This window comes from Delphinapterus leucas, chromosome 8, assembly GCF_059928025.1.
Source record: "Delphinapterus leucas isolate spDelLeu-1000000601 "Yukka" chromosome 8, BTC_Dleu_Yukka2, whole genome shotgun sequence".
Lineage (NCBI taxonomy): Eukaryota > Metazoa > Chordata > Mammalia > Artiodactyla > Monodontidae > Delphinapterus > Delphinapterus leucas.
This window is the reverse complement of record NC_143136.1, coordinates 55,473,546-55,500,786: the sequence shown is the minus strand read 5'-3', so window position 1 is coordinate 55,500,786 and position 27,241 is coordinate 55,473,546. Positions and strand designations below refer to the sequence as shown.

Sequence of the window (27,241 nt, the reverse complement as noted above, 5' to 3'; positions counted from 1 at the left end):
AGTAGAAATAACGCCAAACTCTGCTAAGATATAGGGAAACACTCCTAAACATTTTAAACATATATAGATTTTTTAAAAATTCTAATGTTGAATAGATAACCAAAAAGGACCTACTGTATAGCACAGGGAACTGTACTCAGTATCTTGTAATAACCTATAACGGAAAAAAATCTAAAAAGGAATATATATATGTTTTCAGTTACATATACAAATGTATATATATGAATCACTTTGCTGTACACCTGAAACTAACACAACATTGTAAATCAACTTTATTTCAATAAAAAAATTTTTTAAAGCTTAATGTTGTAAGTTTTACAATACTTATGATTAAATCTCCAAAATTTATCCTAAGGTTCTCATTCTTTGAGGAAAGCAAACCTAAAGGTAAAGACAATAACATTTTTTAAGTAAAGTATGGTAAAATATCATTCTCTGAGGTATTAAAACAGCACTTAATCGCTAGACAATTCCTGGTCTTTGACGAGAGTTCATGGCAAAGATATTAAACTGCTGTTGAGGGTTAGACGGAAGCAGCCGCATAGCACAGGGAGATCAGCTTGGTGCTTTGTGACCACCTGGAGGGGTGGGATAGGGAGGGTGGGAGGGAGGGAGACGCAAGAGCAAAGAGATATGGGAACATATGTATATGTATAAGTGATTCACTTTGTTATAAAGCAGAAACTAACACACCATTGTAAAGCAATTATACTCCAATAAAGATGTAAAAAAAAAGAAGTTAGACTGAAGATGATCATTATTTTCAATACTGGTATGTATTTAACCAGCAGATTTCCCACAAAGAGCCAGAGGGTCTAACAGACCCTGAGAGCCAAGGTGTGGCAGGCCTGAGGCTGAGACCTAGCTGCTCACCCTTGGAGTAAGAGCAGCCCCTGCATGAGGAGGAAAGGAGCCTCCGCCTCCTGACTGGAGTACACCGTGTAAGTGTCCACAGGTCTGAAGCAGCAGTGGAAGAACCTGGAAACTGCACCTGGGAAGCAGCAGGACAGACCTTTGCTGGAGAGCACAGCCCAGCTCAGGGTCGCTCCACTCAGCTCAAGCACAAAGGGCACTGCTTCCCCAGGGTTCGTTTGCTTCTCCTCACCCCACCCCCAGAAGAGGGCTGTGGAGCACTGTGTGGATTGCGATCCATGCCCACCTGTGCTGAGGGCCTTCCCTTGCTGGGTGGGTACGATGGGAGGCTGGCACCCAAGCTTCTCTTCTATTCAGCTGTGTGAGTTTGGGCAAACCCTTCCAACCCTTAGCTGCCTCATCTGTATACACAGGGCTAGGCTAGACGTCGAAGGTCCCCCATCAGTGGCAGAGTCTATGTTTCTCAGGTGACAGCAGATCAAGACCGAAAATACATGTAAAGGAAATAAAAAATGTTACTTTTATAAAAAGTCACCTCACCTCATGGTTAGAAGAGTCACAAAAGAGTGGTTCAAGTCACGATTTCACAAACTTAATTACAACTAAACTAAACTAAACTTTACTTCATTAACGCAGATGACAGATAAAAGACGACTTACCGGTGATTCGATGTCCTCTAGGAGTAAAACAGAACAGCGTTCACATTTCAACAGTGTTTGGGCCCGATGCATTATTTTCTTGACAATTTTCTCCAGGTCAGTCTGTTCTTCAAAGAGGTCATTAACCACCTCTAGCAAAGCCTAGGAAAGATAAAGTGGATGTATTTAGGTGGCTAAGGTACTGAATTAAAATTTTTCTCTCAAAATTCCATTTAGTCTTTGCTATAAAAATATAAACATTTTTGTGTGGCTAATTTTTATAGTGTTTATGGTTGTTTTGACACACTTCCATCATTTCATTTTATAACATAGTCTTTTTTTATATGTAAATTTATTTATTTATTTTTGGCTATGTTGGGTCTTCGTTGCTGCGTGCAGGCTTTCTCTAGTTGCAGCGAGCAGGGGCTACTCTTCATTGCGGAGCACGGGCTCTAGGCACACAGGCTTCAGTAGTTGTGGCACGTGGGCTCAGTAGTTGTGGCTCGAGGGCTCTAGAGAGCAGGCTCAGCAGTTGTGGCACATGGGCTTAGCTGCTCCACGGCTTGTGGGATCTTCCCAGACCAGGGCTCGAACCCGTGTCCCCTGCATTGGCAGGCAGATTCTTAACCACTGCGCCACAAGGGAAGTCCCTATAACACAGTCTTGAATTGTAAAATGTAACTTGAGAATAGTGCCAGTCCATATAATCCCACATAAGTTCCTCATATATCTGTATGACTATATTCCATATAGTTAATGACTACATGATCTCATATAATCATTATTGATAGGCTTTTCCCCTCCTACAGTAGTTTTTCTGCAATGTGACTAGGTATAAAACCAACATTTTATGAATAACAGATACCTGATTCTCTCTAATGCACATTTATTTCAGAAAATTACAAAGCATCTCTTCCTCACCAACCAGAAGAAATAGCTTCATGGTCAAACTCAAGACTTATTTTCACTAATACCCATCTCTCACAGAACTCTTTAAGAATCACAGTGGCGGATGCTACTTAAGTTTCAGAGCCTTCAAAAAAATATATAAAAACTCCATTAATCCCTCTACAAAAGAAGTATTGCTTCACCCCAATCTGTCCAGGAGAACATTTAAATACCATTATACTTCTGAAAAAGAAATCACCATTAAAACTTCTATTAAAACAATAGAATGAAAAGCACAAAAATTAAAGAAAAAACTTAAATTCTAACTTGAAAACTGTATACTCATTTAAAAATGAAATTGTAATAACTTGTCATTCTATCCAGCTAAGTTAGCTTACAATTTATGCATTGAGATAATATTTATTTAGAATTTTTAATTACATGGATATTTCTGGAGATGGAGGAACAGTGGGCCATTTACAGGTGGCAGATATTATGCCTCTGTAAGAGTGCAATCAGATCTTGGCGAAGATGGCGGAAGAGTAAGACACGGAGATCGCCTTCCTCCCCACGGATACACCAGAAATACATCTACACGTGGAACAACTCCTACAGAACACCTACTGAAGGCTGGCAGAAGACCTCAGACCTCCCAAAAGGCAAGAAACTCCCCACGTACCTGGGTAGGGCAAAAGAAAAAAAGAAAAAACAGAGACAAAAGAATAAGGACGGAACCTGCACCAGTGGGAGGGAGCTGTGAAGGAGGAAAAGTTTCCACACACTAGGAAGCCCCTCCGCGGGTGGAGACTGCGGGAGGCGGAGGGGGGAGCTTCGGTACCGCGGAGGAGAGCACAGCAACAGGGTGCGGAGGGCAAGGCGGGGAGATTCCCGCACAGAGGATCGGTGCCAACCGGCACTCACCAGCCCGAGAGGCTTGTCTGCTCACCCGCCGGGGCGGGCGGGGCTGCGAGCTGGGGCTCGGGTTTCGGTTTTGGACTGAGCGCAGGGAGAGGACTGGGGTTGGCGGCTTGAACATAGCCTGAAGGGGTTAGTGCACCACGACTAGCCGGGAGGGAGTTCGGGGAAAAGCCTGCACCTGCCGAAGAGGCAAGAGACTTTTTCTTCCCTCTTTGTTTCCTGGTGCGCGAGGAGAGGGGTTTAAGAGCGCTGCTTAAAGGAACTCCAGAGACGGGCACGAGCCGCGGCTAAAAGCGCGAACCCCAGAGACGGGCGCGAGCCGCGGCTAAAAGCGCGAACCCCAGAGACGGGCGCGAGCCGCGGCTGAAACCGCGGACCCAGAGACGGGCGCGAGCCGCGGCTGAAAGCGCGGACCCCAGAGACGGGCGGGAGACGCTGGGGCTGCTGCTGCCGCCACCAAGGGGCCTGTGTGCGAGCACAGGTCACTCTCCACACCCCTCTTCCGCGGAGCCTGTGCAGCCCGCCACTGCCAGGTTCCCGGGCACCAGGGACAACTTCCCCGGGAGAACGCACGGCGGACCTCAGGCTGGTGCAACGTCACGGCGGCCTCTGCCGCAACGTCACGCCGCCTCTGACGCCGCAGGCCCGCCCCGCACGCAGTGCCCCTCCTTCCGCCCCCCACCCCCGGCCTGAGTGAGCCAGAGCCCCCGAATCAGCGGCTCCTTTAACCCTGTCCTGTCTGAGCGAAAAACAGACGCCCTCCAGCGACCTACACGCAGAGGCAGGGCCAAATCCAAAGCTGAGCTCCTGTGAGCTGTGAGAACAAAGAAGAGAAAGGGAAATCTCTCCCAGCAGCCTCAGAAGCAGCGGATTAAAGCTCCACAATCAACTTGATATACCCTGCATCTATGGAATACCTGAATAGACAAGGAATGATCCCAAATTGAAGAGGTGGAATTTAGGAGCGAGATCTATGATTTTTTTCCCTTTTCCTCTTTTTGTGAATGTGTACGTGTATGCTTCTGTGTGAGATCTTGTCTGTATACTCTTGCTTCCACCATTTGTCCTAGGGCTCTATCCGTCCATGGTTTTTAAAAAAAATTTTTTTTTCTCAATAATTAATTTTATTTGTAATAACTTTATTATACTTTACCTTCGTTCTTTCTTTCTTTCTTTCCTTCCTTCCCTCCTTTAGACAACGAATCACCCCAAATTGAGGAGGTGGTCTCTGAGAGCAAGATTTATGATTTTTCCCCCTTTACCTCTTTTTGTGAAGGTGTATGTGTATGCTTCTGTGTAAGATTTTCTCTGTATAGCTTTGCTTCCAACATTTGTCCTAAGGTTCTATCCGTCCCTTTTTTTTTTTTTCTAAATATTTTTTAATTCAATAACTATATTATACTTTTATTTTTACTGTATCTTCTTTCTTTCTGTCTTTTTTCCTTCTCTCCCTCCTTTCTTCCTTCCTTCCTCCCTCCCTCCCTCCCTCCTGTCTTTCCTTCTTTGCTTCTTTCTTCCTTCCTTCCTTTCCTCCTTTCCTTCTTTCTTTCCTCATACTTCTACTAATTCTCTCTACTTTTTCTCCCTTTTATTCTGAGCCGTGTGGATGAAAGGCTCTTGGTGCTCCAGCCAGGAGTCAGGGCTCTGCCTCTGAGGTAGGAGAGCCAACTTCAGGACACTGGTCAACAAGAGACCTCCCAGCTCCACATAATATTAAACGGCGGAAATCTCCCAGTGACCTCCATCTTAACACCAGCACCCAGCTTCACTCAACGACCAGCAAGCCACAGTGCTAGACAACCTATGCCAAACAACTAGCAAAACAGGAACACAACCCCACCCATTAGCAGAGAGGCTGCCTAAAATCATAATAAGGCCACAGACACCCCAAAACACACCACCAGACGTGAACCTGCCCACTAAAGAGACAAGATCCAGCCTCATCCACCACAACACAGGCACTAGTCCCCTCCACCAGGAAGCCTACACAGCCCACTGAAACAACCTTAGCCACTGGAGACAGACATCAAAAACAACGGGAACTACGAACGTGCAGCCTGCAAAAAGGAGACCCCAAACACAGTAAGATAAGCAAAATGAGAAGACAGAAAAACACACAGCAGATGAAGGAGCAAGATAAAAATGCACCAGACCTAACAAATGAAGAGGAAATAGGCAGTCTACCTGAAAAAGAATTCAGAATAATGATAGTAAGGATGATCCGAAATCTTGGAAGTAGAATGGACAAAATGCAAGAAACAGTTAACAAGGACCTAGAAGAAATAAAGATGAAACAAGCAACGATGAACAACGCAATAAATGAAATTAAAAGTACTCTAGATGGGATCAATAACAGAATAACTGAGGCAGAAGAACGGATAAGTGACCTGGAAGATAAAATAGTGGAAATAACTACTGCAGAGCAGAATAAAGAAAAAAGAATGAAAAGAACTGAGGACAGTCTCAGAGACCTCTGGGACAACATTAAACGAACCAACATTCGAATTATAGGGGTTCCAGAAGAAGAAGAGAAAAAGAAAGGGACTGAGAAAATATTTGAAGAGATTATAGTTGAAAACTTCCCTAATATGGGAAAGGAAATAGTTAATCAAGTCCAGGAAGCACAGAGAGTTCCATACAGGATAAATACAAGGAGAAATACGCCAAGACACATATTAATCAAACTGTCAAAAATTAAATACAAAGAAAGCATATTAAAAGCAGCAAGGGAAAAACAACAAATAACACACAAGGGAATCCCCATAAGGTTAACAGCTGATCTCTCAGCAGAAACCCTACAAGCCAGAAGGGAGTGGCAGGACATACTGAAAGTGATGAAGGAGAAAAACCTGCAACCAAGACTACTCTACCCAGCAAGGATCTCATTCAGATTTGATGGAGAAATTAAAACCTTTACAGACAAGCAAAAGCTGAGAGAGTTCAGCACCACCAAACCAGCTTTACAACAAATGCTAAAGGAACTTCTCTAGACAAGGAACACAAGAGAAGGAAAAGACCTATAATAACGAACCCAAAACAATATAGAAAATGGGAATAGGAACATACATATCGATAATTACCTTAAATGTAAATGGACTAAAGGCTCCCACCAAAAGACACAGATTGGCTGAATGGATACAAAAACAAGACCCTTATATATGCTGTCTACAAGAGACCCACTTCAGACCTAGAGACACATACAGACTGAAAATAAAGGGATGGAAAAAGATATTCCATGCAAATGGAAACCAAAAGAAAGCTGGAGTAGCAATTCTCATATCAGATAAAATAGACTTTAAAATAAGGACTATTACAAGAGACAAAGAAGGACACTACATAATGATCAAGGGATGGATCCAAGAAGAAGATATAACAATTGTAAATATTTATGCACCCAACATAGGAGCACCTCAATACATAAGGCAAATACTAACAGCCATAAAAGGGGAGATCGACAGTAACACATTCATAGTAGGGGACTTTAACACCCCACTTTCACCCATGGACAGATCATCCAAAATGAAAATAAATAAGGAAACACAACCTTTAAATGATACATTAAACAAGATGGACTTAATTGATATTTATAGGACACTCCATCCAAAAACAACAGAATACACATTTTTCTCAAGTGCTCATGGAACATTCTCCAGGATAGATCATATCTTGGGTCACAAATCAAGCCTTGGTAAATTTAAGAAAATTGAAATTGTATCAAGTATCTCTTCTGACCACAACGCCATGAGACTAGATATCAATTACAGGAAAAGATCTGTAAAAAATACAAACACATGGAGGCTAAACAATACACTACTTAATAATGAAGTGATCACTGAAGAAATCAAAGAGGAAATAAAAAAATACCTAGAAACAAATGACAATGGAGACACGACGACCCAAAACCTATGGGATGCAGCAAAAGCAGTTCTAAGGGGGAAGTTTATAGCAATACAAGCCCACCTTAAGAAGCAGGAAACATCTCGAATAAACAACCTAACCTTGCACCTCAAGCAATTAGAGAAAGAAGAACAAAAAAACCCCAAAGCTAGCAGAAGGAAAGAAATCATAAAAATCAGATCAGAAATAAATGAAAAAGAAATGAAGGAAACGATAGCAAAGATCAATAAAACTAAAAGCTGGTTCTTTGAGAAGATAAACAAAATAGATAAACCACTAGCCAGACTCATCAAGAAAAAAAGGGAGAAGACTCAAATCAATAGAATTAGAAATGAAAAAGGAGAAGTAACAACTGACACTGCAGAAATAAAAAAAATCATGAGAGATTACTACAAGCAACTCTATGCCAATAAAATGGACAATCTGGAAGAAATGGACAAATTCTTAGAAATGCACAAACTGCCAAGACTGAATCAGGAAGAAATAGAAAATATGAACAGACCAATCACAAGCACTGAAATTGAAACTGTCATTAAAAATCTTCCAACAAACAAAAGCCCAGGACCAGATGGCTTCACAGGTGAATTCTATCAAACGTTTAGAGAAGAGCTAACACCTATCCTTCTCAAACTCTTCCAAAATATAGCAGAGGGAGGAACACTCCCAAATTCCTTCTACGAGGCCACCATCACCTTGATACCAAAACCAGACAAGGATGTCACAAAGAAAGAAAACTACAGGCCAATATCACTGATGAACATAGATACAAAAATCCTCAACAAAATACTAGAAAACAGAACCCAACAGCACATTAAAAGGATCATACACCATGATCAAGTGGGGTTTATTCCAGGAATGCAAGGATTCTTCAATATACGCAAATCTATCAATGTGATAAACCATATTAACAAACTGAAGGAGAAAAACCATATGATCATCTCAATAGATGCAGAGAAAGCTTTCGACAAAATTCAACACCCATTTATGATAAAAACCCTGCAGAAAGTAGGCATAGAGGGAACTTTCCTCAACATAATAAAGGCCATATATGACAAGCCCACAGCAAACATCACCCTCAATGGTGAAAAACTGAAAGCATTTCCACTAAGATCAGGAACAAGACAAGGTTGCCCACTCTCACCACTCTTATTCAACATAGTTTTGGAAGTTTTAGCCACAGCAATCAGAGAAGAAAAGGAAATAAAAGGAATCCAAATCGGAAAAGAAGAAGTAAAGCTGTCACTGTTTGCAGATGACATGATACTATACATAGAGAATCCTAAAGATACTACCAGAAAACTACTAGAGCTAATCAATGAATTTGGTAAAGTAGCAGGATACAAAGTTAATGCACAGAAATCTCTGGCATTCCTATATACTAATGATGAAAAATCTGAAAGTGAAATCAAGAAAACACTCCCATTTACCATTGCAACAAAAAGAATAAAATATCTAGGAATAAACCTACCGAAGGAGACGAAAGACCTGTATGCAGAAAATTATAAGACACTGATGAAAGCAATTAAAGATGATACAAATAGATGGAGAGATATACCATGTTCTTGGATGGGAAGAATCAACATTGTGAAAATGACTCTACTACCCAAAGCAATCTACAGATTCAATGCAATCCCTATCAAACTACCACTGGCATTTTTCACAGAACTAGAACAAAAAATTTCGCAATTTGTATGGAAACACAAAAGACCCCGAATAGCCAAAGCAATCTTGAGAACAAGAAAAGGAGCTGGAGGAATCAGGCTCCCTGACTTCAGACTATACTACAAAGCTACAGTAATCAAGACAGTATGGTACTGGCACAAAAACAGAAAGATAGATCAATGGAACAGGATAGAAAGTCCAGAGATAAACCCATGCACATATGGACACCTTATCTTTGATAAAGGTGGCAGGAATGTACAGTGGAGAAAGGACAGCCTCTTCAATAAATGGTGCTGGGAAAACTGGACAGGTACATGTAAAAGTATGAGATTAGATCACTCCCTAACACCATACACAAAAATAAGCTCAAAATGGATTAAAGACCTAAATGTAAGGCCAGAAACTATAAAACTCTTAGAGGAAAACATAGGCAGAACACTCTATGACATAAATCACAGCAAGATCCTTTCTGACCCACCTCCTAGAGTAAGGGAAATAAAAACAAAAATAAACAAATGGGACCTAATGAAACTTCAAAGCTTTTGCACAGCAAAGGAAACCATAATCAAGACCAAAAGACAACCCTCAGAATGGGAGAAAATATTTGCAAATGAAGCAAATGACAAAGGATTAATCTCCAAAATTTACAAGCAGCTCATGCAGCTCAATAACAAAAAAACAAACAACCCAATCCAAAAATGGGCAGAAGACCTAAATAGACATTTCTCCAAAGAAGATATACAGAATGCCAACAAACACATGAAAGAATGCTCAACATCATTAATCATTAGAGAAATGCAAATCAAAACTACAATGAGATATCATCTCACACCAGTCAGAATGGCCATCATCAAAAAATCTAGAAACAATAAATGCTGGAGAGGGTGTGGAGAAAAGGGAACACTCTTGCACTGCTGGTGGGAATGTGAATTGGTTCAGCCACTATGGAGAACAGTATGGAGGTTCCTTAAAAAACTACAAATAGAATTACCATATGACCCAGCAATCCCACTACTGGGCATATACCCTGAGAAAACCAAAATTCAAAAAGAGTCATGTACCAAAATGTTCATTGCAGCTCTATTTACAATAGCCCGGAGATGGAAACAACCTAAGCGCCCATCATCGGATGAATGGATAAAGAAAATGTGGCACATATATACAATGGAATATTACTCAGCCTTAAAAAGAAATGAAATTGAGCTATTTGTAATGAGATGGATAGACCTAGAGTCTGTCATACAGAGTGAAGTAAGTCAGAAAGAAAAAGACAAATACCGTATGCTAACACATATATATGGAATTTAAGGGGAAAAAAAATGTCATGAAGAACCTAGGGGTAAGACAGGAATAAAGACGCAAACCTACTGGAGAACGGACTTGAGGATATGGGGAGGGGGAGGGGTGAGCTTTGACAGGGCGAGAGAGAGTCATGGACATATACACACTAACAAACGTAGTAAGGTAGATAGCTAGGGGGAAGCAGCCGCAAGGCACAGGGATATTAGCTCGGTGCTTTGTGACAGCCTGGAGAGGTGGGATAGGGAGAGTGGGAAGGAGGGAGACGCAAGAGGGAAGACATATGGGAACATATGTATATGTATAACTGATTCACTTTGTTATAAAGCAGAAACTAACACACCATTGTAAAGCAATTATACCCCAATAAAGATGTTTAAAAAAAAAAAAAGAGTGCAATCAGAAAATTACACAGCCAGTGAATTGACCAGAGGCTGCTTTATTCAATAGAATTTAATAAGATGTGCACTCTCCAGTCTGACCTGTCACAAAAGGATTTCATGAGTTTTCAAATTCACATCTATTCTGGTAGATGGTGTTGACTAATTTTCAACTTTGGTAATGAATTTGATTTGTCCTGAAACCATTTGAAACATGTGAATATTTCTTCTCTGAGTCTATTCAGGTGGAAAAGCATTTGAATGAGTTAAGAGATCCATGAAATGAGTCTCGTTCACTGAGCATCTAAAATAGGACCCAATATCTTGGGTAGCGTTTTCTCTAAAGAGAGCTTGTGACTATGGCTAAGGGCCATGCATTGCTCTATGAACCCAAAGCAAAGAGAAACACCAGGAGGTGAAAAAAGTTTTAAGTGTATCCTGTTCATTTGGCATTTGGACAGCAAATCACTGTAAGAGGTCAATGTGCAATAATTTCATGTGCAAATATAACATTAAAAATGAGGCGGGCTTCCCTGGTGGCGCAGTGGTTGAGAGTCCGCCTGCCGACGCAGAGGGCATGGGTTCGTGCCCCGGTCCGGGAGGATCCCACGTGCCACGGAGCGGCTGGGCCCCGTGGGCCATGGCCGCTGAGCCTGCACGTCCGGAGCCTGTGCTCCGCAACGGGAGAGGCCACAACAGTGAGAGGCCCGCGTATCATAAAACAAAAACAAAACAAACAAACAAAAAAATGAGGCAACTGTCTGCATAATTACCAACAAAATCCCCTGTTATTAAGGGAGAAGACATTATTTCCTTAATCATCCAGACTATTTCTTCAGATGGATCATATTAACTGAACAATTATTTAACTTTTCAATTTGTTGGGACTGCATGGATGGGGCCTCTGGGACCCGTATACAAGAACTTTTATCTCAGAGGAAAAACTAATTGTGCCTTGAGTTTTGCACTGACAAATTACATTATAGTAATTTCATTGTTTCTAATTAAAAATTTCTGCTTTACTAACAAGTGATAAAAGTTTCACAAATAACAATGCAGACTAGCTCCAAAATAGGAGAAAAAAAGAAGAAAATCTAGGATGACATGCAATTTAACAGACATTGGAAGCCTTGCACACAGCTGAATACTCCTTGCTTCTTGATGTCACTTGCATTTCCCCACCTCCTTCTTCTTATCACCTTTTTTGTTCCTGGGCTCATCCTTAGACCTCTTCCCTTTCTTACCCATATATTTTCCCCACCTGTAGCCTAGTTTTAAATACCATCTATATGCTGATGGTTCCCAAATATTAATCTCGAGTCTTCACATCTCCCCAAAACTCTAGATTCCTGTATCCAACTGTTTACTTGCTACGTGTACAAGCCTAAAGTCGTTCTCACTCATTTCCAATATCAGTAAGCCTTATATATTTTACTGCTAATTTTTTTGTATAATCTCTCACTTCTCACTGACCAACCACATTATTTCTCCTCCCCCCAGTTTTATTGAGATATAATTGACATAAAACTTTGTGTGAGTTTATGGTGTACAATGTGATGATTTGATACACCTATATATTGCAAAATGATTACTAAACTAAGGTTAGCTAACACACCCATCACCTTACATAATTACATTTTTTGTGTGGTAAGAACATTGAGAGTTATTCTCTCAGCAATGTTCAAGTACATAATACAGTATCATTAACTATAGTCACTATGCTGAACACTAGATCTCCAGAATTTATTCATCTTACAATTGGAAGTTTGTATACTTTGACCAACATTTCTCCTTTTCCCTCACACCCCAATGCCTGGCAACTACCATACCACACTCTGCTTCTTTGAGTTCTGCTTTCCATAGATTCAACATATACATGAGATAATATAGTATTTGTCTTTCTCTGTCTGACTTATTTCACTTAGCACAGTGCCCTCAAGTTTCATCCATGGTGACACAAGTGGCAGGATTTTCTTCTGTATTATGGCTAAATAACATTTCATTGTGTGTGTGTATCACAATTTTCTTTATCCACTCATCTATTAGTGGACACTTAGGTTGTTTCCATGTCTTGGCTATTGTAAATAATGTTGCAATGAACATGGGAGTGCAGACATTTTTGAGCTAGTGATTTCATTTCCTTTGGATATATACTCAGGAGTGGAGTTGCTGGATCATATGGTAATTTGATTTTTAATTTTTTGAGGAACCTCCATATTGTTTTCTGTAATGGTTATACCAATTTATATTCCCATCAACAGTGCACAGAGGGTTCCCTTTTCTCCACATCCTCACCAACACTTGTTATCTCTTATCTTTTTGATAATAGCCATTCTAACAAGTATGAGGTGATATCTCATTGTAGTTTTAATTTGCATTTCCCTAATGATGTTGAGCATCTTTTCATGTGTCTATTGGCCATTTGTATGTCTTCTTTGGAAAAATGCCTATTCAAATCCTCTGCCTATTTTTTAATTGGATTACTTTTTTTTTTTTTTTTGCTAGTGAGTTGTATGAGTTCCTGATAAATTTTGGATATTAACCCCTTACTGATATGTATGATTTGCAAATACCTTCTCCCATTCCGTAGGTTGCTTCTTCATTGTGTTGTTTCTTTTGCTGTGAAGAAGCTTTTTAGTTTGATGTAGTCCCACTTTATTTTTGCTTTTGTTGTTTGAGCTTTCATATCAGATCCAAAAAAATCATTGGAGCTTTTCCCCTACATTTTCTTCTAGGAGTTTTACAGTTTCAGGTCTCAAATTTAAGTGTTTAATATTTTTCAAGGAAATTTTTGTGAGTGATGTAAGATAGAGGTCTAATTTCATTCTTTTGCATGTGAATATCCAGGTTTCTCAACACCATTTATTGAAAAAAAAACTACCTTTTCCCCATTGAGTATTCTTGGCTCCCTTGTCAAATAGATGTTGACTATATATGCATGAGTTTATTTCTGGGCTCTTGATTCTATTCCATTGGTCTATGTGTCTGTTTTTAGTGCCAGTACCATACTATTTTGATTACCATAGCATTGAAGTATAGTTTTAAATCAAGAAGTGTGATGCCTCCAGCTTTGTTCTTCTTTCTCAGGATTGTTTTGGCTATTTGAGGTCTCTCCTCTCTGCTCTCTAGACACATGGACCAAGGTTTCTCCTACCCCAAGGCCTTTGCACTTGATATTTCCACTGCCTGGAATGTTCTTCCCAGATCTTTGTGTGGCTTTACTCCTTCATTTAATTCAGGTCTCTGCTCAAATATCATCTCTCTATAGACACGTCTTGATCACCTTCTGAAATAAACATCCTCCGAAACTATCCTTCAGCAACCAGTCTGTATTCCATTACCTCACTTCATTCTTCTTTATAGCACTTACCACTACCTGATACTATATTAATTTTTATTTGCTCGTTTGTCTCTTATCTACAGTTCCCACTAAAATAGTAAGTTCTATGAAGGCAGGGGCTTTGGACAGACAGTGTCTGAAGAGTACCACAAAATAAATATTTGTTGAGCATGTAAATGAATACATGAGGATGCAAAGATTCATAATTCATGAAGTGTTCCTTTAGGAATTTAAAATGCAGTTGGAAAGGAAGGCCATCAATACATATTATACAGTGTGGTAAGTGCCCACAATAAAACAGTGGTGGTATATATAAGGCAAAACAACAAGCAAAGGAAAGATTAAGTGGAAGACTGAGCTGGGTCCTGAAGGAAATGCAAGGCAAAAGCAGTGGGAGGAAGAAGGTGGACATAAGGCATTGAAGGCAGAGGAAGAAATATTACTAAGGGAATGAGAAAGTGAAACAGACTGTTTTCTGGAAATTGGGAACTGTATTGCTGGGATGTCCAATGAAAGGAGGAGAATGGTAAGACATGGGGCTAAAGATGACAACAGGATCCAAGTCAGAGAAAACAGGTGGTATGCTGTGCTAAAGAAGATAGCTGTAGCTGTCAATTGTCTCCTGTGAAATATTCATAAATCATAATGCTTAGCAAATGAAACTTTTAATCAATTTGACTACCAGTTAACTGAGGGTTTCTAACCTTTCTGAACATCTTCTTGTTAAATATATTTCTAAATTGTGACAGTAACTTCCCTATATTTAAAAGTATAGTGAGCCTAATATAATTTAATCTGTATTTGATCATTTCGCAATTATTTGAGCACCAGTCTTTGTTTTTGTTTTGTTTTGTTTTTTACTATTTAACCCTATAATTGGTGAAGGTATATGAGATCAATCCCTCTATGTGAGTTTCTTTATAATCCTATAAGATGGTGTTTGTAGCATTATTGTCCAGTTACCTTGTGATGCTCTTCCAGTTAAACTTTCAAATCAAAATTTGTGAGGTGGGGTGAAATCATTTGTAACATACCTTGCTTTTTAAGGGAACTAAATTGCAAAAAAATCACTAAATTGTGTTATTGTTTCAAAGCTATAAGTAAGCAAGAATATATCTGCTGCCTTGAAGTATAGACGTGAAATTAATTTCCTTTTTAAAAGAAGCTATTTCCTGCAAACAACAACAGAGAATTTCTATCCACTTCCATTTGGGTTTATTGCTTAAAGGGGATCTTCAACCATAGACTTGAAGGATTATACAAATAAAAAGGATTCCTGGACTATTCAAAGATCATCCGCTGTTTTTAAAAGACATAATGACTCACAGACACTTGAAAGAGAGCTTTGAGGGTTGTCAGCAATGTTTCTTTCTACTCACCCTGCTTCTTTCATATTCTTTCCTTGAGGCAGCAAATAGCTGAGCATTAGATATGGCAATTCCGCAAAATGGAAGATACATCTGCATAACCTGGGGGCAAAGAGAGTGTTATGAACATTAAAACATAAAAATATGGAACTAAATTCCACATTTCCTTCATATGCCTGATTTCAATACTATCTTTTCAACCACAGAGACTGAGTATGGTGTTGTTGATACTAGTATCTTAACTTCAGAAGGAATATTTTTCAGAGTTAACTAGGGACAGTCAAGCTTTAACTAGGGACAGTCACATCTATGAAGATATAAAGTGAAGCAACAGACTGTGATGGCTGTGATACAGGAACTGTGTCTAAATCATCTTTGTATTCCTTCCTTGATCAATGAAAAATGAGTAAATGAAGTCTGATATATTTAGAATTTAAGGCAGTGCCCATACTCACACTTGGAGGTAGGCAGGATATAAGCCTATTTCTTTGTACATATGTATCCACAGCAGGGGTCTCAGCTTGACGCTAGAACTCTGTCAGCTACAGACTTAAGCATGCCTGTTAGGATGGGCCCAGTAGGAACTTAGGTGCCAGAGGGCCTAAGAGCCTCATGCAGAAGGGTTCAAATTGAACCCACTGCTCTGTTGCTATAACTACCCAGGAAAGGCTGGGTACCCTTTAAGAGAGCACTCCTCCTATGGGAAGAAACAGCCACGTGCGATGGGCATGATCCTAACAAAGATTTTCTTATCAAAGGGGGTCTAGGTCTAGGGATTCTCAGTAATTCCTGGCACTCTCACTCAAATTCATCTCCAGAATCTCTGATTCCAGAGAGAGAGAGAGAATGTCTCAAGTAAAAACCAAAAGAATTCTTTCCATAAACTCGTCACAATGTAGGACATTGTGAAAAGAGACAATGCTTTGGGATTTTCTAAAGTAGAGGGAAACGGGCATGTGGGCATGTTTTATATGACAGTCAGTTTCTCTCTTTCTCTGTCTCTCTCTCCCACAAGCACCATGATGTCATGTCAAGAGGCAGCAGCAAAACCGAGCAGTTCCTGCCATGCCCAGAAGAGGGCAGTGCAGTGCTCACCGTGGGTGAGGGATGCAAACAGCAGAGGCAGATCCACCCAGGAGCAAGCGTGAGACACCCCTGGGATACCCAGAACAGAATTACCTGGAGTGGGAGGTGCTTTTGTAGAGGGGCTGGAGGTGAACAAAAGATAATCGGCACTTCACAACCCCTATCATTTCTTTCCTATTAAAATCTTGCTTTGGCTACCCGGGCATGCTCAACTCTGACAGTGTCCCTAAAAGTAATTCAGAATTTTGTAGAAGTGAATGCTGAGGTCCCACTTTTTACTGAGATATAGTTGATGTAGAATATTATATGTTTCAGTTGTACAACACAGTGATTCACAATTTTTAAAGGTTATGTTCCACTCATAGTTATTATAAAATTTTGGCCATATTCCCTGTGTAGTACAATATATCCTTGTAGCTTATTTTATACATAACAGTTTGTTCCTCTTAATCCCCTACCCCTATCTTGTCTCTCTCCCCACTGGTAACCACTAACTTGTTCTCCATATCTGTGAGTCTGCTTCTTTTTTGGTATATTCACTAGTTTATTTTATTTTTTAGATTCCACATGTAAGTGATAACATACAGTATTTGTCTGTCTCTGTCTGACTTATTTCACTTAGCATAATGCCCTCCAAGTCCATCCATGTTGCTGCAAATGGCAAAATTTTATTTCTTTTTTTTATGACTGGGTAGTATTCCATTGTGTGTGTGTGTGTGTGTTTGTGTGTGTATACACACAAACACACACCCCACATCTTCTTTATCCATTCCTCTGTTGATGGACACTTAGGTTGCTTCCATATCTTGGCTATTGTAAATAATGCTGCTATGAACATTGGGATGCATGTATCTTTTCGAATTAGTGTTTTTGCTTTTTTCAGATATCAATCCAGGAGTGGGATTGCTGGGTCATATGGTAGTTCTATTTTTAGCTTTTTGAGAAACCGCCATACTGTTTTCCACAGTGGCTGCACCAATTTATGTTCCCACCAACAGTGTACAAAGGTTCCCTTTTCTCTACATCTTTGTCAACATTTGTTATTTGTGGTCTTTTTGATGACAGCCATTCTGACAGGTGTGAGGTGATAGCTGAGACCCCACTTTTAAAGAAGGGAGAATTAAGGTATTGAATAGAGGTTAAAAAAAATCAATGAATTGATTTTTACAGATTTTTCAGGATAAATTCCTTCACTGACTCTGATTCAAAATAAACTAATATTTAATGAGGACCTGCTATGTGTCAGACACTCTCACTTCATTTCTTCATTTGAATCTCACATCACCTCCTCATGGAGGAACATTATGTACATTTTAGAGATCAGGAAACCCAGGAAACTTGCTCAAAGCTACAAAGGAACTCAGGTCATCACATTCTACAACTGGTGATCATTCCTTACAACATGTTGCCTTCTAGAACGAGATATTATTTCTGTCACCCGCTCTTCCTGCCAGTCCCCCTCATGCCTTAGGAAGTATGTTGATAAGTCGTATAAAGCTGTTGACCTAAAGCTGCCAGATATACTGCCAGAATTTCCCTGCCTTTAGCCAGAATGGGACCACTTTCAACATCACTTACACACACACAGAGCACCTTCCTTGCAGTTTTCTGGGGTTTTTTTTCTACCGTGGAGACAGTGACTATGATGGAGGTGGAAGAGAGAAGATATGGTTAACTTTCCACTTCTTCCTTCCTTCCTCCCTCTCTCCCTCCCTCCCTCCCGCCCTCCCTCCTTTCTTTCCTTCCTCCCTCCCTTCCTTCCTCCCTTCCTTCCTTCCTGTATTTAGTTGCCTTCTGGGGCCAAGTATTATATAAGGTGGTTTATAGGTCAAGCAAGTAGGAAGAAGAGAATGACTAAAGGAACATGTGAAATATATATATATATATATACACATACATAAAACTGAAGATTACTATTGATGGAGACGATACATACCTTCATGACACACTGCAAACTTACCAAGGGAATGATCTATACTGTGTCATTCACTGGCACAACAATTCAACACTCTGGGGCCACACTCAGCTCCATTATGGATAACTATATGACAATCTATATAATTTCTAAATAAATGTGCAGGAGAAGTGGTCAAATACATTTTGAAAGAAGGGAGTAAGAAGAAGCTGAAGCATTATGGAAATAGGAGATAATGAAAAATAAAAATATTTTTATATCTTTTTTCCATTCCAGTGCAAAAGATGTCTTTTTTAGAAAAAGATATACTGTTCTATTCTGCTCTTTCTGAAATTTCCCTCCTCCAAGAAAAAATACTAATTTGGCCTTCACCATCTAGTTTCTGAATGCCAAAAGATCTAAAAAGCCTTAAATGACTAAGAAGCTAATGAGTCTGTACACCCTTGTGCAGCACTTTTCAGCTTGAAAGCACTTTATGAACATTGGCTAATTAATCTTTACAACATCCCACTCAGAAAAGTAGTTAAACTGAAAATCGTTAAACAGTGTGAAAAAGTCACTTTAGCCCTGGAAACTCATGAAAAGTATCACTAATAAGCATAAAATCTGAGCACTGGGACTGTCCATCAATATCCTAAAGAAAGACAGTAGGTACTGAGCACTTTCAAACTTGCAGACCACAGAGTAAGGCTATTCAAGCCCCATGGTCTGGTCTGGTCCAATTATATATCATTAAAGAACACTGGAGGTCTACACTGGAGGTTCACAGTGAGGGGCCTGGGGCCATCCCCTTTATGGACCCCACTCCAGAAAGCAACACAGCTGGAGGGGCCACATCACTGTCAGCCAAATTAATGGGTGAGGGATTTCCCAGCAACACCTCCTTTCTCTGTGCAGATCCTGAGATTTGTGCTCTCAAGTCACTTCTGCCCTCAGGCATTAACTATAAGGCAAAGCTTCACTGATTCAAGCCACACTGATTTTGGAACTGGGGATGTTTTCATAATTGTAATTCAAAAGCTAAATAAACTCCTCAAGTAGAGTAATTTGGAAAATAAGTTATCAAAATAGGAAACAGTCACAGTATTTTCACATAATGAAACACCTTCTACATCTTTCAGAAATAGAATATTTGAAATAGTAAAAAATTAGTTTGAAGTTTTCTAGAAACTCCAGAGGAAATTCCTGCTTCCAGAGGTATAGTTTAGTTCACTGTAATTTTGTTTCTATGCAAATTCAGTAAAGACAATATGTCGGGTTTTTATTTTGAGAATCAGAATAACAAATGCATCTTGTCAGATCACACCAAAGTATATACTCTTGGCTAAAGCATGGCTTTTTCTCTCAGAGCTGTGCCCTCTTTGAAGAAAAGTCTCCAAAAAATACACAGAGGCATAAAGTACCAACTTTGTTTCAAAAAACATTGGCATGGAGTAGATGATCCAATTACATATTTTTTTGCAACTGTCCACTTTAGGAATTAACACTCATAAAGAGAATGGGGTGGGAGGAGAATTGTATTCACAAAAGATGCAGGAGAGCAAGTGGCAAATGAGGAAGGAAAGGTTCACTGGTCCTCCACTTTCTCTTCGTAGGAGAGGGGGATGTAAGTGCTTCTGCTCCTGCCCCTAGGTATTAAAGCTGGGCCCCCAGAAGAATTGGAGTGAGCACCCTATCCTCACCTCTCTCCTTGAAGCTAGTATTGGCTAAAATATCCACAAGAGGACAAGCTTCTGCACGGTAGACTGGTCGAGTCCAATTCCTGGCAAGTAGCCGTACAACATCAATACTCTCTTGGACTTTTTAGAGGCTGTGGTCCACTGAGCACCTGAATCATGCAGGTACTAATCACATCAACCAATAATCTTATCTCTATGTGACCCCATTCCCCACCCCCGAGACTTTAGAAAAATAACCCTCTCATGTCCACAGGCAGTTCTAAATTCTCACCCACTTATTCACAGATATCGAAGGGAAAACCCTGAAAGAACCCATTTCAGGAGCTGTGTCCTTTCTAAGATAATTTGGATTGTCATAAGATTTCAACAGAAAATAAAAGTACTCATATTTCCACCACTCAGAGGTAACCACCATTAACATTCTGGAGACCATCATTCAAGTTTTCCTCTCTCCCCTTCTCTCTTCACATAAACTCGAATAGGCATATTATATAATAAAAATAATCCTGTATGTAATATTTTGCTATCTGCTTTTTTCACTTTTTATAACCAACTATCACTTATAATGGCCAACTTTTATGGATGGAAAAATATCCCATTGTGTAGTCTGGAAAAAGAAAATGCACGGAGAAACAAAGTAGATTAGTGGTTGCCTTGCAATTAAATCTTTGCACATCCCAGTATTATTTTCTTAAAATAAAGCCCTAATATTTGAACTTATTTATTTAACACACATTTACATGGCACCTCCTCTGAATCAGGCAGTATTCTGCATGATTTACTAATGTTAATTCATTGATGTGTGTACACTTTTAAATAACTCCTAACAATAAACACATTTTTAGTTTTCGTTTAAAAAAATCCAACAGTATAGTTAAATATACTAAAATAACTACGGATCCACCTTCGTTTCCTGTCCTGCTACCCACTCCTCTCCCAAGGAACAACCGCTATTAGCATTTACAGTGTATTCTTCTGGGTACTTTTTTATGAACTGCATACATATAATATCTAGTCTTAGGGTGGTGGTAAACACAATAGGGATCACACTGTAAGTTATGTTCTATGCCTTCTTTTTCACCTGGCAATATATCTTGGAAATCATTGTCAGTTACTTAATTCTTTTAATCTCTGCCTAATATTCTAGGGGGTGAGTGTACCTATTAGTAGATGTTCACATTGTTTCCAATTTTTCCTTATTACAAATAACACTGCCATAAACTTTCTTACAAATATATCTTTGTTCACCTGGACAATACTTCTGTTGGACAGAGTCCTAGAAGTGAAATTTTAAGGTTGCAGAATATGTGCATTAAAAAAAAACTTAAGAGCTACTGCCAAACCAACCTCCAAAAACGCTCTACCAATTTATATCCCCACTAAAAGTAATGCCCTTCTCATGTAACATTGGGTATTATTATCCTTTTAAAATTATGTCTATATGATCAATTAAATCAATACTCATTTTTGTATCAACTTATATTTATTAGATTACTAGTGATACTGAACACTTTACATAATTTCTTGGTTATCTCTTTTTTTCTTAATGTGCCCTATTTATTTTTTCTTACTGGACATTCATCTATCTTTATTGCTTAGTAAGGACTCTTTATATTCTAAGGATATTAACCATCTTTCATTTTTGAAAGTCATGACTCTTTCTTGATAATTAGCAATTGCCATCTATGTGATATGGTCCAATGGGTCTACAAGCTATGATTGCTTTGTCTAAGATGAATAGATATTATGGCTCAGTAAACTTGGCCTACTCCTTCTCACTGTGTGAAGAAATTTTACAGCAATATCTACCTATGTAACTCTGTCAAGGTTATTTTTTAAGTAGGTTGACCTACATATCTCAGCCTGCCCAGTTGCTCCATTCATTTTTGTAACTCAAAGTTCCTATAAGAAATCAGTTTAAGCTACATTTTGATCCAGGCATTCTTGAGTCTTAACTATTAATATTGTTATGATCTCTCCACTTACCAAGCATAGGTATAAATGCAGGAAGACACACTATATAGTAATTTAGTCATGGTATCAACACCCTGATGCTAGAAAAATTCTATTATATCACAATCAATGTATGAACAGAAAAAATCCTCTTAGATTATTTTCTGATGAAAAATACATACATTTTTCTTTACATTTGAAACATAGTCACATGGTTTCTTCCTATTAGCAGCACAATACTTCCTTTAACCATCTCATTTATCTAGCGCCTTGTTTTTTATAACTCATGGTTCTTAAAGTAGTGGACATTTTATATAAATGGAATCACATAATATTTGGCCTTTTGTGTCTGGCTGACTGCTTTCACGTAGTATACTGTTTACAAGGTTCATCCATGTTATAACATGTATCAGTAGTTCATTCCTTTAAAATTTTCTTTTAATTAATAGACTTTATTTTTTAGAGCAGTTTTAGTTTTACCCAAAAGTTGAGTAGAAAGCGCAGAGATTTCCCATATACCTTCTTCCCTCCCGCAACATACACAGTTTCCCCAATTATTAACATCTTACGTTAGTGTGGCACATTTGTTAAAATTAGTGAGCCAGTATTGATACATTACTATGAACTAAAGTTCACAGTCTACATTAGGTTCAATCTTTGAGTTGCATATTCTATGTGTTTTGACACATGTATAATGACATGTACCCACCATTACAATGTCATACAGAATAGTTTCATTGACCTAAAAATTCCTTATGCTCTGTCTATTCTGTCCTCCCTCCCTCTCCCCAAGCCCCTGGCAACCAGTGATCTTTTTACTGACCCCACAGTTCTGCTGTTTCCAGAATGTCATATGGTTGGAATCATATAGTATGTAGCCTTTACATATTGGCTTCTTTCACTTAGCAATATTCATTTAAGGTGTCTTCATGTTTTTTCATGGTTGGATAGCTCATTTTTTTAAATCACTGAATAATAGTCCATTATATGGATGTACTACAGTTTGTTTATCCATTCACCTATTAAAGGTGTCTTGGTTGCTTCCAAGTTTTGGCAATTTTGAATAAAGCCTGCTGTAAACCATTCAGGTGTGTTGTGGTATCTCCTTGTTGTTTTAATTTGCAGTTCCCTCATGACATGTGATGTTAAGCATCCTTTCATATGTTTATTTGCTATCTGTATATCTTTCTTGGTGAGGTATCTGTTCAGATCTTTTGCCCATTTTTAAATTGAGTTGCTCACTTATTGTTGTGTTTTAATTCTTTATATATTTTGGATACCAGTCCTTTATAGCTATGTGTTTTGCAAAGATTTTCTCCCAGTCTGAAGCTTATCTGTTTATCACATGTTATTTCTGTATAAAGCTTAACCAGACTTTTTGTTTGTTTCTATTCTGATTCCAGAGAACTTTAGGCTTAATACAAAGTTGTAACGTATTTCCTCATCTACTCTCGACCTTATCTCAATATCAGTCCACACAGGACGATATCTTTTTTCCTAGGCCCAAGGAAAAAGGCATGTTTTGTCTGTGGAGGCAAGTCATTTGCTGGAGTTTTTCATTCTGTCCTTTCTGAGAGACCTTAGGCCCTTCCTCTCTATCATCATCATTTCTGTCTCCTGTGTCCAACTCCTCTCCTCTCCCTTCAAAGGGGAATGTGTTCCCCTTCACCTGGTATTGCTGTTTCCATCTTCACTGTGTGACCTACATCTGCCTGTCTTCAGGTCCTCACATCCTACCTTCTAGCTTACAACCTTCAGTCTACAGGAAGATTGTCTATAACTTTCCAATCACAAGATCATAAGATCCATCAACTATTCTAAGTTCTCTCTGAAGCCTTTAACACTTGATCACCAGCTAGATATTAAAACCTTGGTTTCCATGTACTATACACTCGTATTTCTCTTTCTGTGTTTCTGATTCCCCCATTTAAGTTATAATTCCAGATTCAGTCTTTGGCCTTCTAATCCTCTTTTTTTACAATTTCCCTCTAAGGATTGATTTATTCATACAATATAAGAATCCTACAAAATAAGGTGGGTTGGCCATACAAGGATTAACCTTTGACCAAGAATTAGCTAAAAAAGACAACAAACTTGGTACAGCCAGATATTTAAGGTAGCTGAGAAACTTCCTGCTGCTTACTTGCTTCTCCTACCTCACTCTTGCACTTTGGTCCATGGCTAATTCCTTTTGCCTCTGACTTCATTCTGCTATTTTCCTACCCCATTTCCTCTCAGCCCCTCTCCGCTATTTCTCAGATTTAGGTTTTGGAGTTTCTGACCCTGATCCACCAACCTGAATTCTGAAAACACTTGCTTCCTCTATCTTATAGCCTAATTTTAGCATTCCTGGTCCTAAATTGAACTCAACTCTGAATTCAACCTTATTAACTAAATAGGTGCCAAAGTCTCTTTCTCTTACCTGTGTCTCAATGGTAACCTGTGGGATGATTCTCAAAGTTGGCGCTTTGGTGCTGACCTTTTCTCTGTGCTGTAGCTCCACATCACCAGTTGCCTACAGGACATTTCAACTTGGAAGTCTGTTTACTGCCTTAAACTCAGCATTCCAAAACCAAGTTTGTAATTTCAATCCCCCTCTCTTCCTGAAGAAAGAGGTTCCTTCTCCAAAATGCCTCATGTGCCAAAAGAACCATTAATGATTTAATCACCCAGTTCCAAACCCTTGATGCCCTCTTGGATTGTTGTCCATAAATAGGCATAATCACATCATAGCAATTCAGCAGTTTTTGAAGCCTCCATCTCCATACCATTGAGCTTCTCTGGCTCAGCACTACCATCCCTCACCATCTCTGAATTATTTTAACTGTAGCCAAGACGCTCTCATCCTTACAATGTGTCAAGAACTCATTAACCTCAGGTTTCCCATCCAGAAAAGTCATGAGTTTAAACACACTGACTGTTCATCCCAATGTTTCCTGTTGTCATAAGTAAAGAAGGTAAGAAACTATATAAAGGCCTTACACATATTAAAAACTAGGTTTTTTTAAACTACTTTTGTATGAGCATTTTTATACCACATACAGTATTTTTAAAAAATCTCATTAGAAGCTCTTCAGAAAGTATCTCCAATATTTAAGACTATGGCTAAGTATTTTATAGATGCTTATGGAAGATATGTAATAATCTCAGGAAAAATAGTGAGGAAATATAAAATTGCTATTCAGAGAAATGCATGAGACCCAGAGGGGATTCTTCTAGTTATCTATCTTTTTTCATTTTCCAGAAATAATTTGTCATCAAAATGCAACACCAATGACATGGATAATAAACCACACTATTTTTTAATTTCTGGCAATATTCTCCAGTGGAGAAGAAACAGAGAAGGTTATGAAAAATATGCTTAGAGCATTAATATTTAATTAATGTAATAGGACTCTAAAACTGAATATTATAACTGTAAAAGCCTTGTAAGTTGTGTCTATGCAACTAAAATACAGAACTGGTACCTAGTAAATTCAGGACATTCTTAATGGACAACCTTGAACACAGAGAGAGCTTAAAGCTTGGCCTAACAACAAAGAGAAATTTGGAAGGGCTAATCGTTTGTTACCAGAGTGGTATATCAATCCAAAGAGGTGAGGGAGAAGCATTCCATGTGGTTCATCAGCAGTTCAGCCAAGGTCTCTCATTCTGTATCTTAGAACAGTCTAGCTGACAAGCTAGGAAGCAATCTTCAAAACCATAATGCATTACTGCCCCCATAAGCACTTCCCACTTTCAACCAGGTTCAGCCAGTCGGCAATAGTGTCTCATCACTTCCTTTAGGTGCTGTTTCTCTTCAAAATTCAACTATTTATTTTCAGGGGTAGATTCCATATGAGTAAGCCAAAGAACAAAAATTTAAACCCAAAGAAACAGATGGAAGGAAGGAATTAATAAAAACTGAAAATAATAAATGGGAAAACAACTAGCAAAACTGATAAATTATTCCAGAAAAGGTCCTTGTAGAGAAAATCAATAAAACATATATAAATCACTAGCTAGTTTAATCAGGGGAAAAAGGGACTTCCCTGCTGAGCCAGTGGTTAAGACTCTGCACTCCCAATGCAGGGGCATGGGTTCAATCCCTGGTGGGGGAACTAAGATCCATCATGCTGCATGGTGTGGGCAAAAAAAAAAAAAAGAATTGGGGGAAAACCCCACAAATATATTAAAACAGAAATGATAAAGAAAATATAATCACAGCCAAAGAAAAAAATAAAAGAACTACAATAGACTCTCCACACAACCCTAAGCTTATATATTCGAAAAGTTATATATTGGCAAGTTGTGAATTTTAAGGAAAATATAAATTAACAAAATTGAATCAAAAAGAATGAGAAAATTTGAGTAAAGCAGTCACCACAGAAATAAATAATAGAGAGAGTTGTAATGGAATCATTCTCAGAAAAGGTGTCAGGTGTAGATGTCTTCATAGGAAAATTCTTTCAAACCTTCAAGAACAAGTACTTCATAAGCTATTCAAACTATTCCAGAATCCAGAGAAATACAGAAAACCCTCAAATATTTTTTGAAGACACAATAATTCTGACAGCATATACTAATAAAAATAGAACAGATCATTTTAGAGGATTGGTTCAAGATGGCAGAGTAGAAGGACATGCTCTCAACTAACTGCTGAACTATCATTGACAGGAAGACACTGGAACTCGCCAAAAAAGATGCCCCACATGCAAAGACAAATGAGAAACCTCAATGAGATGGTAGGAGGGGCGCTATCACAATAAAATCAAATTCTATAACTGCTGGGTGGGTGACGCACAAACTCGACAACACTTATACCACAGAAGTCAACCCACTGGAGTGAAGGTTCTGAGCCACATGTCAGGCTTCCCAACCTGGGCGTTTGGCAACGGGAGGAGGAATTCCTAGAGAATCAGACTATGAAGGCTAGCAGGATTTGATTGCAGGACTTCGGCAGGACTGGGGGAAACAGAGACTCTACTCTTGGAGGGCACACACAAAGTAGTGTGTGCATCGGGACCCAGGGGAAGGAGCAGTGACCCCAGAGGAGACTGAAGCAGACCTACCTGCTAGTGTTGGAGGACCTCCTGCAGAGGCGGGAGGCAGCTGTGGCTCACCAAGGGACAAGGACACTGGTAGCAGAAGTACTGGGAGGTACTCCTTGGCCCTCCCAGAGTCGGCCATTAGCCCCACCAAAGAGCTGGGTAGGCTTCAGTGTTGGGTTGCCTCAGGCCAAACAACCAACAGGTAGGGAACCCAGCCCCACCCACCAGCTGACAAGTGGTTTTAAGTTTTACTGAGCTCTGCCCACCAGAGCAACAGCCAGCTCTACCAACCACCAGTCCCTCCCATCAGGAAACT

At 39.2% G+C, this 27,241-nt stretch overlaps 1 protein-coding gene across 1 annotated transcript in view; it reads right to left on the bottom strand.

The window, feature by feature from the left end:
- PDE11A (phosphodiesterase 11A) overlaps positions 1 to 27,241 on the bottom strand; it is a 168,643-nt gene that overhangs the window by 669 nt on the left and 140,733 nt on the right. The window contains exons 3-5 of the mRNA XM_089915919.1: positions 24,318 to 24,410; positions 15,275 to 15,364; positions 1,533 to 1,673 (exon numbers count right to left, since the gene is read on the bottom strand). Of these exons, the coding sequence (XP_089772045.1) occupies positions 1,533 to 1,673; positions 15,275 to 15,364; positions 24,318 to 24,410 (324 nt within the window). The remainder of the gene's footprint in view (positions 1 to 1,532; positions 1,674 to 15,274; positions 15,365 to 24,317; positions 24,411 to 27,241) is intronic.